Here is a 16,250-nt window from a genome sequence, read left to right as displayed (position 1 = left end):
ATATTCTAAGCTTCTGTAACAATGACAAATCTGAGATACCAAATCTTCAAATCCTTTCTTTTCTAATCAGTTATTGTGACATGAGTGTGTGTGTATATTTATATTTGTAAATACCGTGTTTCCCTGATAGTAAGGCAGTGTCTTACTATCTTTTTACCCCCAAAAGCCCCACTGTGTCTTACTTTGGGGGTATGTCTTACATTGTCCCGGGCACCGGGGCCGGCTCGTCTTCGGGCGCGGGGAGCTGCCGGAAAGGAGGCGGGCGCCGACCTCGACGTTCGGCGGGTTGCGGGGAGCATCCCCTCGCCGCTCCCGGCAATGTTTCTCGGCAGGGGAGGCCAACTCCGCGGCGACACGGACGCTCGGCTGGCTGGCTAAAGGCAGGTCAAGGGGTGGATGGGCAGTCAAAAAGGGTGAGCGGCCACCGCTGTGCCCTCCTTCGCCCGCCTCCTTTCCGGCAGTTCCCTGCAAGCCCCTCGCCTTCGCTCGCCGCGGCGCCACCCGCCTCTTCCCCTGCCGAGGCTCAGCTGCAAGCGGCTCCGAGGCGAGCGGAAAGGAGGCGGGCGAAGGAGGGCGCAGCTCCGGCCGCTCGCCTCGGAGCCGAGCGGCCTCGCTGGCCGCTTGCAGCTGAGCCTCGGCAGGGGAAGAGGCGGTGGCGCCGCGGCGAGCGAAGGCGAGGGGCTTGCAGGGAACTGCCGGAAAGGAGGCTGGTGAAGGAGGGCGCAGCTCCCTGCGCGCCCCTCGCCTTCGCTCGCCGCGGCGCCACCGCCTCTTCCCCTGCCGAGGCTCAGCTGCAAGCGGCCAGCGAGGCCGCTCGGCTCCCAGGCGAGCGGCCGGAGCTGCGCCCTCCTTCGCCCGCCTCCTTTCCGCTCGCCTCGGAGCCGCTTGCAGCTGAGCCTCGGCAGGGGAAGAGGCGGTGGCGCCGCGGCGAGCGAAGGCGAGGGGCGCGCAGGGAGCTGCCGGAAAGGAGGCTGGTGAAGGAGGGCGCAGCTCCCTGCGCGCCCCTCGCCTTCGCTCGCCGCGGCGCCACCGCCTCTTCCCCTGCCGAAGCTCAGCTGCAAGCGGCCAGCGAGGCCGCTCGGCTCCGAGGCGAGCGGAAAGGAGGCGGGCGAAGGAGGGCGCAGCTCCGGCCGCTCGCCTCGGAGCCGATCGGCCTCGCTGGCCGCTTGCAGCTGAGCCTCGGCAGGGGAAGAGGCGGTGGCGCCGCGGCGAGCGAAGGCGAGGGGCGCGCGGGGAGCTTGGAAGCAATGTCATCGCCCCCCCCCCGCAATACCGTTTATACCGTGTTTCCCCGAAAGTAAGACATATGTCTTACTTTCGGGGTATGGCTTATATAAGCCGACCCCCCTGAAACCCCCCATATGTCTTACAATCGGGGGGGTCTTACTATCGGGGAAACACGGTATGTAATGGCTTAGAGTGAGACTAAATTACTCATGCTTTAGCTTTACTGAAATAGCTTCCAACTGGGAGATGGAAAACACTGCAGTACAGTGAAGGATATACAAATTTCATAACTCACAAATAGAATTAGAATTTCTGCTACTAAAAAGTTAATTTCTGCTACTCAAGATGAATGGATTGAGATTATTTTAGTTAGGATTTAGTTTCACTGAGAACAATTAACCCTGCTTAGTTTAAGATATGTTGTTCTTTAGGGCTCTGGGATTAGGAATGTATGGGAAAAAGGGAAATCAGCAAAAAAAAAACCTTAATCCAAAATCACCTGCTCATATTTTAAGATATTATTTTAAATTCATTTATTGAGTAAAACAATGTAGACACAACTTTTGTGATTAATAAGAAAGGAGTGACTATGCGGGTGTGTATTAAACAGTAAAAAATAAATTTAGTTTCTTGTACAAGGTATTTATTTGGAAACTATCTTGTACCTAAACACGACAAGGAAAGTTCAATCAGAATATCTCCTTTGCTCCTCTGAACAATTTAAATGCTGCAAAGGGATAAGTTTGCTTTCCATCACTTTAATTCCTCAATTCCTTTTTAAAAGAAGAAATGTCTCATGTGTTCTTGGTGCCATCTTACTCTGTCCCTGCATTTAAGAAATGCTTTGTGGTCAGGCTTGTGAAAGGCTTATTGGACTGAAGGATATAATTTGCTTTTCTGCCTCCCTAGGCAATACCCAAGAAGAATTGAAAGAGAACTTCTTCTGATGAAGAATAGCTCTGCCAAGCACTGAATATTATCCAATAAGAGACAAAATGCTAAAAACAACTCTACGGCCACCTTGTCTCCAACCTCAGTCCAACCGCGCAGGCCCCAGCAGAGTTGACCCAAATCCTCACATTATTAAGAACTCCAAGGCTGATCCTGCAGAAGGCAAAAACTATTTGGCAAGGCTGCAAGGAATGGGAAACGATAGTAGCCATGGAGAGCAAGAAAGGAGAGAGTCAGCCAGAGAAAAACTCCAGAAGGAATCTTGGAGAGCCAACGGGAATGTCCTCCCCCACAAAAGCAATGTCAACAGGCCGTTGTCCAGTGAGAAAGGAGACTCTCCCTGGCCTGTTTCTGATGGGATGGATTCTGGGATTAACACCAGGGACAACGATCAAAGTCAAGAATGGAAAGTGGTGAAAGTGAAACGGGTTCTGCTTTCTCCAGCTGATGAACATAGGAAAGCGAGTAAGTATGACCTCACTTTTTAATCATCTAATCCTGCTTCTGCTTATAGGAGAGAGAAGATAAACATTTGCTAATCAGTCATCAGTGCAGCCTAAAGAGGCGTGGATATCAGAGGCAGGTCTAAGATACCTAGCCCCCTTTTTTTCCTCTCCATCCATACATTCTTGGCAGGTGCTAAGAAAAAAATGGCCATGGGTTCCTTTGGCGTCAGAGACTTTCTTGAACCCATCTACAAAGATGGTGTGGCAGGCAAATTAAGATGATCCCCTTATCAGTATCATTTTCTAGCATTAGCTAATCATTAGGAAACATTTGCCACTAATTTGTAAGTTCTTGCCACTTTCAAAGCAGCCTCAAATCAAAGGGGTTCTCGTTACTCGGGGGAAGTATTGGCTTGCTTGGACTTTAATAGGTTAAATAACAATTAAAATAGCAAATAGTAACTGTGAGAGGGATCTTGGAGTCCTAGTGGACAACCATTTAAATATGAGCCAGCAGTGTGCAGCAGCTGACAAAAAAGCCAACACAGTTCTAGGCTGCATTAACAGAAGGATAGAATCAAGATTACGTGAAGTGTTAATACCACTTTCTAAGACCTTGGTAAGGCCACACTTGGAATACTGCATTCAGTTTTGGTCACCACGATGCAAAAAGGATGTTGAGACTCTAGAAAGAGTACAAAGACCGACAAAGATAATTAGGGGACTGGAGACTTAAACATATGAAGAACGGTTGCTGGAACTGGATATGTCTGGCTTTATGAAAAGAAGGACATAGGGTAACAGGATACCAGCATTCCAATATCTCAGGGGCTGCCACAAAGAAGAGGGAGTCAGGCTATTCTCCAAAGCACTTGAAGGCAGGGCAAAAAGCAATGAATGGAAACTAATGAAGAAGAGAAGCAACCTAGAACTAAGGAGAAATTTCCCGACAGAACAATTGATTAGCAGAAGAACTTGCCTCCAATAAGGTATAAGGTTTCCTGCCTAAGCAGGGGGTTGGACTAGACCCCCTACCCCCAAGGTACCTTCCAACTCTGTTATTCTATTCTAATTAGAACTTTTAAAAAATGGTCACAGGATTTACTGGAAGTGACTTCTTTAATATGGCTGAAAATACAGACAGGTGACTAGTTTTGTGAATTTGCATATGGGTGTATTACAGAGGGAGGGAATGGAGGACTAGACAGGCTGCGGTTTCTAGTTGAATTCTATCTGGTCAACAATTAATAATAATAATAATAATAATAATAATAATAATAAAATAATAATATAATAATAATAAAATAATAACAACAACAACAACAACAACCTACACTACTTTAGGCAGGAAACTCTATACTACTTCAGACAGATGGTTATCCAACATCTGCTTAAAAATTTCCAGTGTTGGGGTATTCACAACTTCTGGAGGCAAGCTGTTCCACTGATCAACCATTCTGAATGGTTCGGCCCTAACATGATATTGATAGTTCTTGACTTAAAACCATTCAGTAACCATTCAAAGTCACAAGGAAAAAAATGACTTATGACTGTTTTTCATAAAACTGTTACAGCATACCCACCATTACATGATAAAAACTTGACTGCTTGGCAGTTGGCATGTATTTATGGAGTCATGTGATCTCCTTTTGTGACCTTCTAATAAGCAATGGGGAATCCAGACTCACTTAACAACCGTTTATTAACTTAACAACCGCAATGATTCATTTAACAACTGTGGCAAGCAAGGTCGTAAAATGGGGCAAAACTCACTTAACAACTTTCTTTCTTGCTTAGCAATGGGAATTTGGGGCTTCGTTGTGTTCATGAGTTGAGGACTTCCTGTATCAGAAAGAACTGCTAGTGTTACAGGAAACAACATAGTAGCAAATTCCTAAATTCCACAATTAAAGTTTCCCATATGAGTTTTAATGCTATTTCTAATCCAAGTAATTTTTTTGGACTTGTAACACAATAAATACATTTAGTAGAGCATACATATGGTTTTATGGACTGAAATCCACAATATCAAATACATTAATCATTTTTTGGGTTCATCTAGAGATAATGAAGTTTAGAAGGAAATGAAATGTAGAAAAGTGTGAGGTGACCAAAAAAGGACACTTAGTGATTATATTATTACCAGTGACTTTTGCCATTATCCATTTCAGAAAACTAAAATGTAATTGAATGTAAAGTGATTGCAAGATTGCTATTTTGTACCAGAAACTCAAGGCAAATTCTTACACTTTCGCTTACAATTTGTTACTATGTCGTATGTAGCTATATCTTGGGTACTGGAAACTTGTGGTATGGATTGCAATTAGAAAGCTAGATATTTGTGTCTAAGGGAGGTTGATGAAAATTAAACAAGCAAACATGTTGACCTTGCTACAAAGGTATGGCGAAAGATCCTTCACATAAAGAGGATGAACTATATAAGATTCAGGATGCTATTTTCAAAGGGTTGGATTGTGTATAAGGCACATTTCTGTCACCAATCATTATTTTTAGAAAGCAGAAATTTGAAAGGGGCTCTGAATTACCCTGAATATTTGTTCTGTCCTTGGATCCTCCTGTGACTTGCTAGACTAATATCTGATATTATTTATTTGCCTGTGTAATTTTATCTTCAAAGTTAAGTCAAAGTCTCCTGGACCCCTGATTATTTTACAAATTAGACTTGGCATGGTATTTATAGGAAGATGTAAGTATCTATTCTTGTGTTAGATGATTCGCTCCCCCCCCCCCTTTCTTTGATTTATTTCTAGAGCATAAAGATAAATAAGTTGCTTGCTGAAATATACCATGAACTATAGGAGAAAGGAGCATTTGATTCCAAGAAAAGGACTGCATTCAGGGCTATAACTATAGCCATAAATAAATTTTTAAAAGCCCCACACATTTTTGTAGTACCAGTAATATAATCAAAGTACTACCGGTATTAGAACACAAGTTTAAAAACTCTAAACAAAGCCCAAAGCCAACCTAGTTCACCATTTTATTTCCACAAGCCTTACTTCAGCCCTCCAGCAAGCTCAATACCAATTGTGTTCCTAATACGCGATACTAAGAGATATAAGGTGAGATATTGAAGGTAAGGCAGGGTTCCTGTAATACCCACAATGCAGCAAGAAAAACTTTCACAAAGAAAAGGGATATTCCACATTTCAAGAGCTCTGTAAAAATGCTCTTAGCTAGTCTAATAGCCATACTCCTATCCCCTCTCATGAAGAAGAGGTTCATATATTCTTGTGGATAGACATTAAACCAGTCATCGATTAATGGACTTCCCCAGTTGGTAAAATCATTTTAAAGCTGTCATCTGTAATGCTTGGGTTATTTTTATTCCATTTTTCCTTTCATTTCCTTCTTTTTTGACTGGTGTCCTCATTAAGTGCTATTGGTATAATAGAGTATATAATCTTAACATCTATGCATTTGTTAATTCCCTTTTAAAACTGTCCAGCTGGAAAGCTGAATGATATTATTAGAGAGTTATGCACTATTAAAAAAATATTTCTTTTCAGTTTCCCACCCTTGAGTTATGGCTTTTTAAAAATAAAAGAAAAAGCTAACAGTTTTTCTAGTCATTGTCCATATGTTTTATGTTTTGATCATTTAGACTATCAGCAAGAAAAGCAGGGAAATCTCCTCCAGGATTCTGGGCTAAGTCTAAGAGTGCAGGTTGGCAGACTTTCTAGAACAGTGATCTGTTTTCCAAGTTAAATACAACTTGTCCCAAATCTTTTTAAAAATCAAGGGAAGCCCAAAAAAGCAGAGGGAGGAGAAATGCCAAAATGAGAGCCATGTGAAGCAATACCCTGAGGAATAACTTTGCATAGTCAACATCATTAATGGTAAACACAGATATAGTACAACTTTCAAAAAATGACTGGTAATTTGAGATCTCTTAGGTTTTGAAATAGGACAGACTAATTTGGAAATAGATGGGTAATCAAGAAGAAAGACAAGTTAAAAGGGACATTGAAGGGAATTAGAACCCAATGCATGTTAACAGCCACCGAACTGTGCTAGCTGAGAAATATAGGAATGTTGGTAGTCTAATATCAAGGGTGAAATTCTACCAGTTTGGCCTAGTTCAGCCGGGGTGGTGCAGCAGGTAGAGTGCTGTGCTGCAAGTCACTGAAGCTGTCTGTAGATCTGAAATTCAGCGGTTCAAATCTCATCACCGGCTCAAGGTTGACTCAGCCTTCCATCCTTCCGAGGAGGGTAAAATGAGGACCTGTATTGTGGGGGCAATATGCTGGCTCTGTTAAAAAGTGCTATGGCTAACATGTTGTAAGCTGAATGAATGAATGAATGAATGAATGAATCAATCAATCAATCAATCAATCAATCAATACTGGTAGAGCAGCCCCCGCTGGTTCAGAGAACCGGTAGCGATGGCTGCATGAGGCTCTGCCCACTTGGCTGGATGTCGCCATTTTCTTGTTTTTGACCCTCTGCATATGTGCAAAGCCTTCTGCGCATGTGCAGAGGGTGAAAAAGCATGTATGATGCGAAACACAAAGTGCAGGCTTCCGAACCACTAGAGAAAGTAAGCAGATTTCACAGATGGAAAAAATCCTAAGAATATAATAAATACGTAAGAAAAAAAAGATACGAAGGGCTTGATGATAATTGTGGTAACATAAAGAGAGGATGACTGTGGGAGAAAACAGAACTTTCCTAGAAGGTGTGTCCTTTACCATCTGAATGCTGGTATTTTGCTCTCCAAGAGATACTCTTAATTAAGGGAAATTTATCTTTAAATTAAGAATTTTAAAAAATATATTATGTAGCTGTTTGTGTATTTAAAAAACGTAAAGAGCTCCAGATTTGCCATGGACATAATTTTTTGGTAATCCCTCATCATTTATAAAAATATCAACATTTAAGATACCAAACTAATATATCTGGACAAATGATCCATAGGCCAATTCAAGATGACAGCCTTTAAAATGAAGATGGAAAGTGGGTTCTTTGCATGTAGTTTTTTCCCAATTGATAAAATTAAACTTTTTTAAAAACGTGAGTATATTCAAGAATTTTCATAGATAATTCTTACTAAACGTCACCAAAATACAATTAGGTGGTGAACAGTGATGGGCTGTCAAAATTTTTACTGCCACACTGTGGGTGTGGCTTGATAGTCATGTGACCAGGTAGAAGTGGCTTGCCAGCCATGTGACCAGGTGGGAATGGCTTGACAATCATGTCACGATTGCTTAAAGGTCATGTGACTGGGTGAGAGTAGCTTCCCGACCAAGATAAGTTTGCAAATAGGTGCTTGGACTCTTTTTCAGTTGATCAAGTCACATTATTTGAATAGCTACAAAAAGGACAAATGATAGACAGCATTATTTGTGGAGGAGTACAGTAACATTTTAAGGTTTTGTACTGAATCCACAAGGTTCAGTATGATAACAGATTAGGCAAGTAGCTCAATTTTCTTTAATTGCTATAAAAGTTCAGTTCTAGATGATGATTAAAATGATTAAAGCGTTTAGGGGTAAAAACATACTCTAATTATTTCCTATTTTAAAAGTACTTAAGGATCATACTAAGGTACTAGAGAAGGAAGGACAATTTAAAAACCTATTAAGTATTCAATAAATAGTGCATAAACTTACTACCCCCACTGAATCCCCTCGTTCACATTTCCTGAACCGCGACAAGAGTGTGAAATTTCGCTCCTCCCCATTAAAGTTTCAGCCTCACTAGCCAGAAAGCTGAGATTCAAATAGTCAGTGTAGGTTACTTGCGACGTGTGAAAAGCAGGACAGCCACTTTTTTAAAAAATCAGCCCAAACCCACCAACTTTCTCGCTTCCTCAGGTCAACAACCCCCCCCCCCCCCCCCAAGCTTGGCGCCAATCGGAAGAAGGGACGGTTCGCGATCTGTGAAAACTCCGACTGCTGTTAAAACAGCGGCGCGCCCGGGCGAGAAAAAGAGAGGAGGGCGCGCCTCGATTTCCTAACCGCCAGGCGCCCTTTTATCTCGGCCGGCTTGAAAACGCAACGCCGCGCGCATCTAGTCGAGCCCCGTGCGGAGGGGTGGTTCGGGGGTATCGCGCTCGCGTGTTATATATAGATTGGTGTGTGTGTGTGTGTGTCCCATTCGTCCCGCAGGACTTTATGGCATGGGAAAGACATTTGCCAACGGCGAGCCCGCTGGGTCAAAAGAAACAAGCGACTTTAAAATAAATAAATAAAGAAGCGGGGCGGGAGGGGGGGCAGCGGGAGGAGGAAAAGCGCAGGCAGTCCTCGGTGAGTCAGCCACGGTGAGCAAAGCGCGCTGGTCCCGCTCTGCCTCCGCTCAGGGCGGCTGAGGCAAAAGCGAAGACTCCCCACTGGCTCGCGCCGGGGCGTCCAGGACTCCGCGCGGCTGTGTGTGTGTGTGTGTTACTCCCTTCTCCCTCACCTCTCTCTCTCTCTCTCTCTCTCTCTCACACACACACACACCGGCTCCTCAGCTCCGGTTTGACAGACGCGGCCAGTTGCTCCGCGGAAAAAGCAGAGGACGAGACACCCGATCCGCTTTTTTTTTTTTTTTTGGAGCAGCCGGGAAGAGCAGGCGAAAAAGAAACCGCGCTGCCGTGTAAAAACCCCGCGGCAGTAGAGGAGGCTGGAGAGGGAGAGTGTGTGCGCGCGCGCGTGTAAAGGACCGGAGCCCGGCGCTTGCACAAGCGGACCGAGGATAGAAGCCCACGCGTGGAAGGAAAGGGGCAGACGCACGGTAAGAGGAACGGACGGGGTGAAGGGATCCCTCTGGGGCAACAGCCTAGCCAGAAGAGAGAGACGGGGCTAATTTTTTTTTTTTAAAGGTCTGAGGCGAGTCAGGGCTACCTGTTGCCCCGAAAGCCGCCGGCTCTGCGGCGTGTCCTCCCCGGTCCCCCGCCCTAACGAGCCGAACCCTTCCGGTGTCCCAGCCTGCGGCGGGTTTCCTTGCTCCCACTTCTGGCGGGGCAAAGCGAGCGACCCGAACTTTGTTGGCGCGGGAACCTGTTGGCTCGGGATGTTGGCGTCCGCGGCCGTCCGCCCCCTCGCCTGCCCCCCTCCCCGCCCGCCCTTCCAGAGACAGGGGGGAATGCCGGATCGCTGAAAGGCCGGGCCGCTTTGCCTTGCGGTTTTTTGGGGATTATTCTCGCCAGGGTAGCGCCGGAGAAAAAGTCGCTCGCCTCCCTCGGCGGGGTGGGTGGGAGGGGAGTGGAACCAAAGGCGGCGGCGGCGGCGGATGGCTTTCTTCTCGGGAGAAATGCAAACGTGGGGTCTCTCCTCGCGTGGATTTTCAGTGTGTTGCAAAGGAGCCCCGCAGGGCAAAGAAAACTAACCTAACCCCCAACATTTTCCCCTTAGACCAGTGTTTCCCAACCTTGGCAACTTGAAGATATTTGGACTTCAACTCCCAGAATTCCCCAGCCAGCCAATGCTGGCTGGGGAATTCTGGGAGTTGAAGTCAAGATATCTTCAAGTTGCCAAGGTTGGGAAATACTGCCTTAGACTATCCACGATTGACCTCTCCAGGTTCCTAAGAGGTCAGTAAGGGGCGTGCATAAGTGCACTAGTGTGCCTTCCGTCCCCTGTCCAAGTGTCTCTCCTTTATCTCATATATCTTTTCTTCCTATCATATATCTTCTCCCCTTTTTTATATCTTTTCTTCTATCCTTTTCTTTATATATATTACTACTTGTCTATTCTCTTCAATGTGTATTGTGTATTGGACAAAATAAATAAATAAATAAAATAAAATAAATAAAACCTCCTAACCCAAACTGCGAGGCATGCCCGTCTCAGACTGTCAATTCTGCCTCGGATTTAAGGTGCAGGAGAAATAGCAAGTGCAATAGCATTTAGACTTATATACCGCTTCGCAGTGCTTTAACAGCCCCTTCTAAGCGGGTTACAGAGAGTTTGCATATTGCCCCCACAAATCTGGGTTGTCATTTTACCGACTTGGAAGGATGGAAGGTTGAGTCAGCCTTGAGCCTACTGAGATTTGATCTGCCAAACTGCTGGAAGCTGGTGATCAGCAGAAGTAGCTTGCTGTACTGCACTCTAACCACTGCACCACCTGAGACTCTTGCATGGACCAATTAGGCTTTTTCCCGGTCTTCTGTGGAGGTCAAAGTCCAGGAGAAATTAATGGCAGGTTCATCTAACCCCCTGTGTGCACGATCCTCTGTGGACCCCGATCCACCCCCATATCATGGGTTCTCGGGTAGTTTGCATAGTGGAGTAAAGCAGTTGGGATATGGCATTTACCTGGTCTTGTGAATGCCATTTGTGGGCAAAGAATCAGCACAGCTGAATGTCACTGTGGGTGCCTCCATTCCACAGTGTCTTAAAAAGCTGAGATTTGCAGCCTTTGGTGTGCTTTGTGTACCTTGTTCTAATTCCATGAAAAATATCTTGCCTTGCAAATCAGATCACTGGTTCTAGAAGTTAGGCGTGACCATTTGCAGCCCATGGTCACCCTTGATCTTGCTGCCTCTCCTTCAGTTTGTCATTCAGCTTTACTTTTGCCCTTGTAGTTCACTTCTGTCTTGAAAGCTAGCAGGCAGAGATAGACAGGAGCACATGCAGCAAATGTAAACCAATAGACCCTGATGAATCCATAGCCAACTATGCTAGATTCACTTGACCAAAGTATTCTGTGGTGCCTAGATTCATTTGAATATTGGAACATGATCAAATTATTTAACTCAGTTTTGACTCGAAAACAAATATCTAAAAGGGGGGGCTGTTATGACCTTGTCACATACCCTTCCTACACACAGCCACCTATTTTAACTAAGAGTACTGCTAACACAAATGTGAGAAATGCAGTTATAAATCTTAGTAAGTAGGGGCCTGTTGACATCCCCCCTCCCTTAGTTATTTGTTCTATTCCAGGACATTTACTTTCATCATCACCTTCTGTGCTAAAAAGCTCTGCTTGTCCATCCAGAAAGAAAACTCTGTATGTCAAAGAAAACTTCTGAAGTGCTTAACTGGCTCACACAGAACTGAAAGTCCCATCCATGGGTCTTTTCCCCTCTGACATTTCCAAGGGCAGCACCCTGATGTCCTGTCCAGACCCAGAATATGCTCAAGGCAGTCCCAGAGCTGAGTACTGGAAGAAAAGATTGGAGAGTCTCATCGGTCTTTTCACCAAGAAACTCACAAGAATCATTCAAGGAAGATTCTTTAGCCTTAAAGTCTTTGCCACCATTTATTGATTTGAAGTAATCGAGTCAATCCAACATATATATTTTTCCTGAGAAGTTTTATGCCAAGTATGACATCCTTCACATAAAGGGCTGCTTGAATTTCCTGACGTAGCTTTGACAATGCAGAATTTACTCAGAAAATTCACTGTGAGTAGCCAGAGTGAGAGCCCTTTAGAAGGTGACCTTCTGACCAGCGTTCGGAAATCTGAACACAACTTTTAATTGCCCAGCTATTATGAGCAATAGTGATGGATGCTGGGAGTTGTAGTGTAGCAACATCTGGGAGACGGCAATGCCCTATTCTATTCTAGACTGTGTGCTGCATTAGGAAGCTAACAAGAAGAATATGTAAATAATTAGATCCATGTGGATCTACATTGAACATTGAATATTTGCTCCTAAAATAAACAACAAAAGAGGCTGCAGTCTGCAAAATTTTTAAAGAGCTGTATGGATTTTTTGTGTGTGTATCAGTTTAAAGTGACTATTGGATTTGATTTTCAATAGAAACTACCCACAACTTGATGATTTTTGAGCCAGAAACCTATAGAAAGCTTTGTAGTTTTCTATAGGTTTCTGAGGCACTTTTGCTCTGCTGCCATTTAGAAATGTTGACAGACAATTAACTGAATTAACTGTTGAGAGACAATTGACTAAATTAAGTCAAAGAAGACAGAGGCAAAACCTCACAAAAATAACTACAATGTGGAGAAAGTTTTAAAGTTTAAAAAATTGGTAGGGTTCTTGACAATCCAAGGAAATGGTACCTGAAAGGCCTTTGTCCTAGTATAAAATCAGTGGAAATATTTATCAAAAAGGAAAACCTTTCCTGATGTGTATGATTTTCACTCTTCCATTTCTGTCATTTTCCTCCAAGCATAGTTGCAGTAGTAGTGAGCATTGAGTACAAGTTTGTATCAACTTCAGTGCATGATAAAAGTAGTTGTAAAATAGCAAGTCAATAAAAACAGATTTATTCTCCCACCAAAAAGAGGGGGGAAACCCCTATAGAATAAATGTTTGAGACAAATAAGGCCACAAGGTTTGCTTAGATTAATAGTATCATAGCAATAGCACTTAGATTTATATGCCAAATGGAATAGAATAGGATAGGATAGAATAGAATTTTTATTGGCCGTGTGATTTGACACCCAAGGAATTTGTCTTTGGTGCATATGCTCTCAGTGTGCCTATAAGAAAAGATACATTTGTCAAGAATCATAAGGTACAACACTGATTGATTGTCATAGGGTACAAATAATGTACCCAATGGTGATGATTTACAGCCTTAACAATGGTTTACAGCCTTCTCTAAGCAATTTCTGGAATCAGCATATTTCCCCCAACAATCTAGGTCCTCATTTTACTCACCTTGAAAGTATGGAAAGCTGAGTCAACCTTGAGCCAGTGAGACTAGCAAAATTAGCCTGCAACATTGTATTTGAGCTACTGTACCATGATGGCTCCTGTGGTGTTCTGGCCTGCTTTTTCTTTGGCATGCTTTTTCTTTGACATGTTCCTGTGGAAGATAAAATGAGTGGCTTTGATTGAATCTACTTTAAGAAACTATAGTACCTCCGAAATTGGAATAGAACTGATAGTAGGGTCACCTATTCATGAGGCAAGGAAAAACACCCTGTGATCTTAGAACATGACATTATATATACTCCAAATCTTTTTCTACCGCTTCACAACAGAATTTTAAATCACACCAGTGGGACAATTGACCCACATTGACAGCCTGATTTCCTGCCATTTTGAGACAGGAAACAAAGTTGTGCAACACCACTTTATTTGCAAATAATTGCTGGTGCACTTGAAATTTAACACTAATTTTTCCCATTCTTTCTTCAACAATTTAACAAAAATATATTCAGCACAGGTGTCCAGAGCTCCCAGACAGCACCTTCAATCAACCATTACTCAGTACATAAGCTAACCAATAGCTCAACAGAGAGAAAGTAAGCCAGTCAGTATCACTATTGTCTACTTTAAGCTTGACAATTGACTTGATTGTGCCTCCTAGCATCCAACAATCTTGTGACATAGGGGAAGTGGATGCCATAACTCAATATTAGGATTTGTGTACTTGCCCAAGGAACCAAGATGCAAATATATAAGAGTAGGGTTTTCATTCTGATATAAATATGACAGCATTGTCAATTTTTATATGTTCTTCAGTGCATTTGTCTGAAAATTCTCCAGACTGCAAAATCCTCTGGGTTATGGGACTATTGTGAGAATATTGTTTTGGAAATATTACCAAAAGCAGAGAAGCCTCCAAAGCATTCTTTTCAACATGATACCAACTCAGCAAGACCTATGATGTATATTAATGATCAAATACATAGAAACCTCATAAACTGAGCTGTGCTTGTGACTTTACAAAGAATCAAAACTGCATTTTAAGTCACGGTGAACGAATGCAATATGACATGGAAGGTGGTGAATGTGGCAGTCTCCAGTCCTCCCACAAGCATAGGAGAACCATTTGGGAGAGAGTGCCATCCAGTCTTAGGGTGGGGATGAGGACCATTTAAAGCTGAACATTTTGAATCTCTGGCCTAGTGTGCGTGTGCTATAAAGTAGATGCTTTGCACTTGTTCTCCTAGTAACACCACTCATGAGTATCTGCCTTTTAATCATAGATAAAAAGAAGAGTTGCCATTTTTAAAAGGTATTTGTTTTGTTCACGTCCATTTAAAAGTTCTATTCTCTGTATATAGCATCAAATGACAGGCTGCTGGGGAATGTTCTTCCAGAGATAATGTCTTCCACAGCATCAAATTTCATAGAATCCTGGTATTTGAAGAGACTATTTAGACTCTCAGATTCTCACTCCCCCTTCTTACTGTAGGGATCCAGTTTAAATCCTCTCTCTGGCTGATGGCTGTCCAGCTTGCTCTTAAAATCTTTCAGTAGAAGGAGAACTCACCACCTTTCTGTGTAATTAGTTCTGAAATGAATTTTTCAACAGAGGAAATAAAACCCTCCCTTTTTAACATTCAAGAAATAGTTTCTTTACATTGTAATATTTTGATGGAAGAAACTACACTTTAAAAAAATGCATTACTTCCTTGGAACAAAATATTTGGGGGAAAAGTTTTAAGCAGCCTGAAACCTTAGGAGTTGACACACTTATGTAACCACTGCTGATCAAGCATCTGGGCTCTTGCTCACGTCCCGTAAGCATAGCTCTGAAAACCAGTTCTATATCGCATAATCTCAGGGCCTTGCCTTTGTCCCTTCCCAGCAGAGGTAGCTTAAAGTCATCTTCAGATGGTCCAGTTTAAAAATGGTGTTACCCACTTCTCCCAATAGTGCAGCCCTGAAAGTGCTAATTCAGAAGTTCTGATTTAAACCAGGAAAGAGAGCAGGGTTTTTCCAGCGTCAGGGTGATGATTGTGCTTCTGTCACAATTGGTGCATTGTATAGATTTTCTGCCACTTCTGCTGACAAAGAGTTACTAGTTGGATAGTTATTATTTTTATCACTTTGGTGTGGAGAACAGTGGTACTCCCATTTTGGCTACTCCACAGGATACATCTGGGTGCTGTTAGCCATGATAACTCTCGACCAACACCTTTTTCTGCATTCATTTAGGATGGAGTTTTCTTATTATTGATCACTATTTCACCTTGTGCTTCTGCCTATTTCTGCTAGTCTAACCAACATAGGAAGGAGGATAGAAATAGGGTGAAGTGGGAGGAAGGAGAGTCCCTGATGTTTCTCACAACAATCCCCTTCTTTTGGCCTGTGATCGATCTATTATTATTATTATTATTATTATTATTATTATTATTATTAATTAGATTTGTATGCCTATTAGACCTCTTGAAAATTAACTAAACCCTTTATGCCAGGCATTTTTCTACAGTTACCCAATTTTTTCACACATGTGAAGAAAACCCATTGGTGGATACTTTCCCACTGGCACGTGATGGCAGAGGGAGGGAAAATGAAGGAAGGGAATCCAGCAATTAGAGATTGTTGGTTGTACAATTATACAACCAACAATTATGGATTGTTGGTTATAGTTGTTCAGCTTTGAATTTGTGAGGGTAATATCTCTCAGTCAAAAGAAGAATGGGGCTGTGTGATTTTAAAAGAAGTGTAAAGCATAGTGACACTTACATGGTTGTCTATGGAGATTCTCAATCCTTCAGGTCATGGTTGTCCCAAAGTTCTTTAAGAAAGAGCATTGAAAGACCTTATGAAAGCTCCTTCTTGAGCAGGGGGTTGGACTAGAACAGTGTTTCCCAACCTTTTCTGAGCCGCGGCACATTATTCACATTTACAAAATCCTGGGGAACATTGAGCGGGGGCGGGGGGGCGTGTGTGTGTGTGTAAAAAAGTTTGGACAAAAAATATCTCTCTTCCTCCCTTTCGCTCTATTTTTCTCTCTCCCTCTT

At 43.0% G+C, this 16,250-nt stretch overlaps 1 protein-coding gene across 1 annotated transcript in view; it reads left to right on the top strand.

The window, feature by feature from the left end:
* The window catches only part of SYNPO (synaptopodin), a 240,520-nt gene that overhangs the window by 158,306 nt on the left and 65,964 nt on the right, over positions 1-16,250 (top strand). Inside the window, exon 3 of the mRNA XM_070739062.1 lies at positions 2,137-2,643. Within this exon, the coding sequence (XP_070595163.1) occupies positions 2,223-2,643 (421 nt within the window). The 5' untranslated portion in view covers positions 2,137-2,222. The remainder of the gene's footprint in view (positions 1-2,136; positions 2,644-16,250) is intronic.

Source organism: Erythrolamprus reginae, chromosome 2, assembly GCF_031021105.1.
Source record: "Erythrolamprus reginae isolate rEryReg1 chromosome 2, rEryReg1.hap1, whole genome shotgun sequence".
Classification (NCBI taxonomy): domain Eukaryota; kingdom Metazoa; phylum Chordata; class Lepidosauria; order Squamata; family Dipsadidae; genus Erythrolamprus; species Erythrolamprus reginae.
This window is presented reverse-complemented; position numbering and strand designations above follow the sequence as displayed.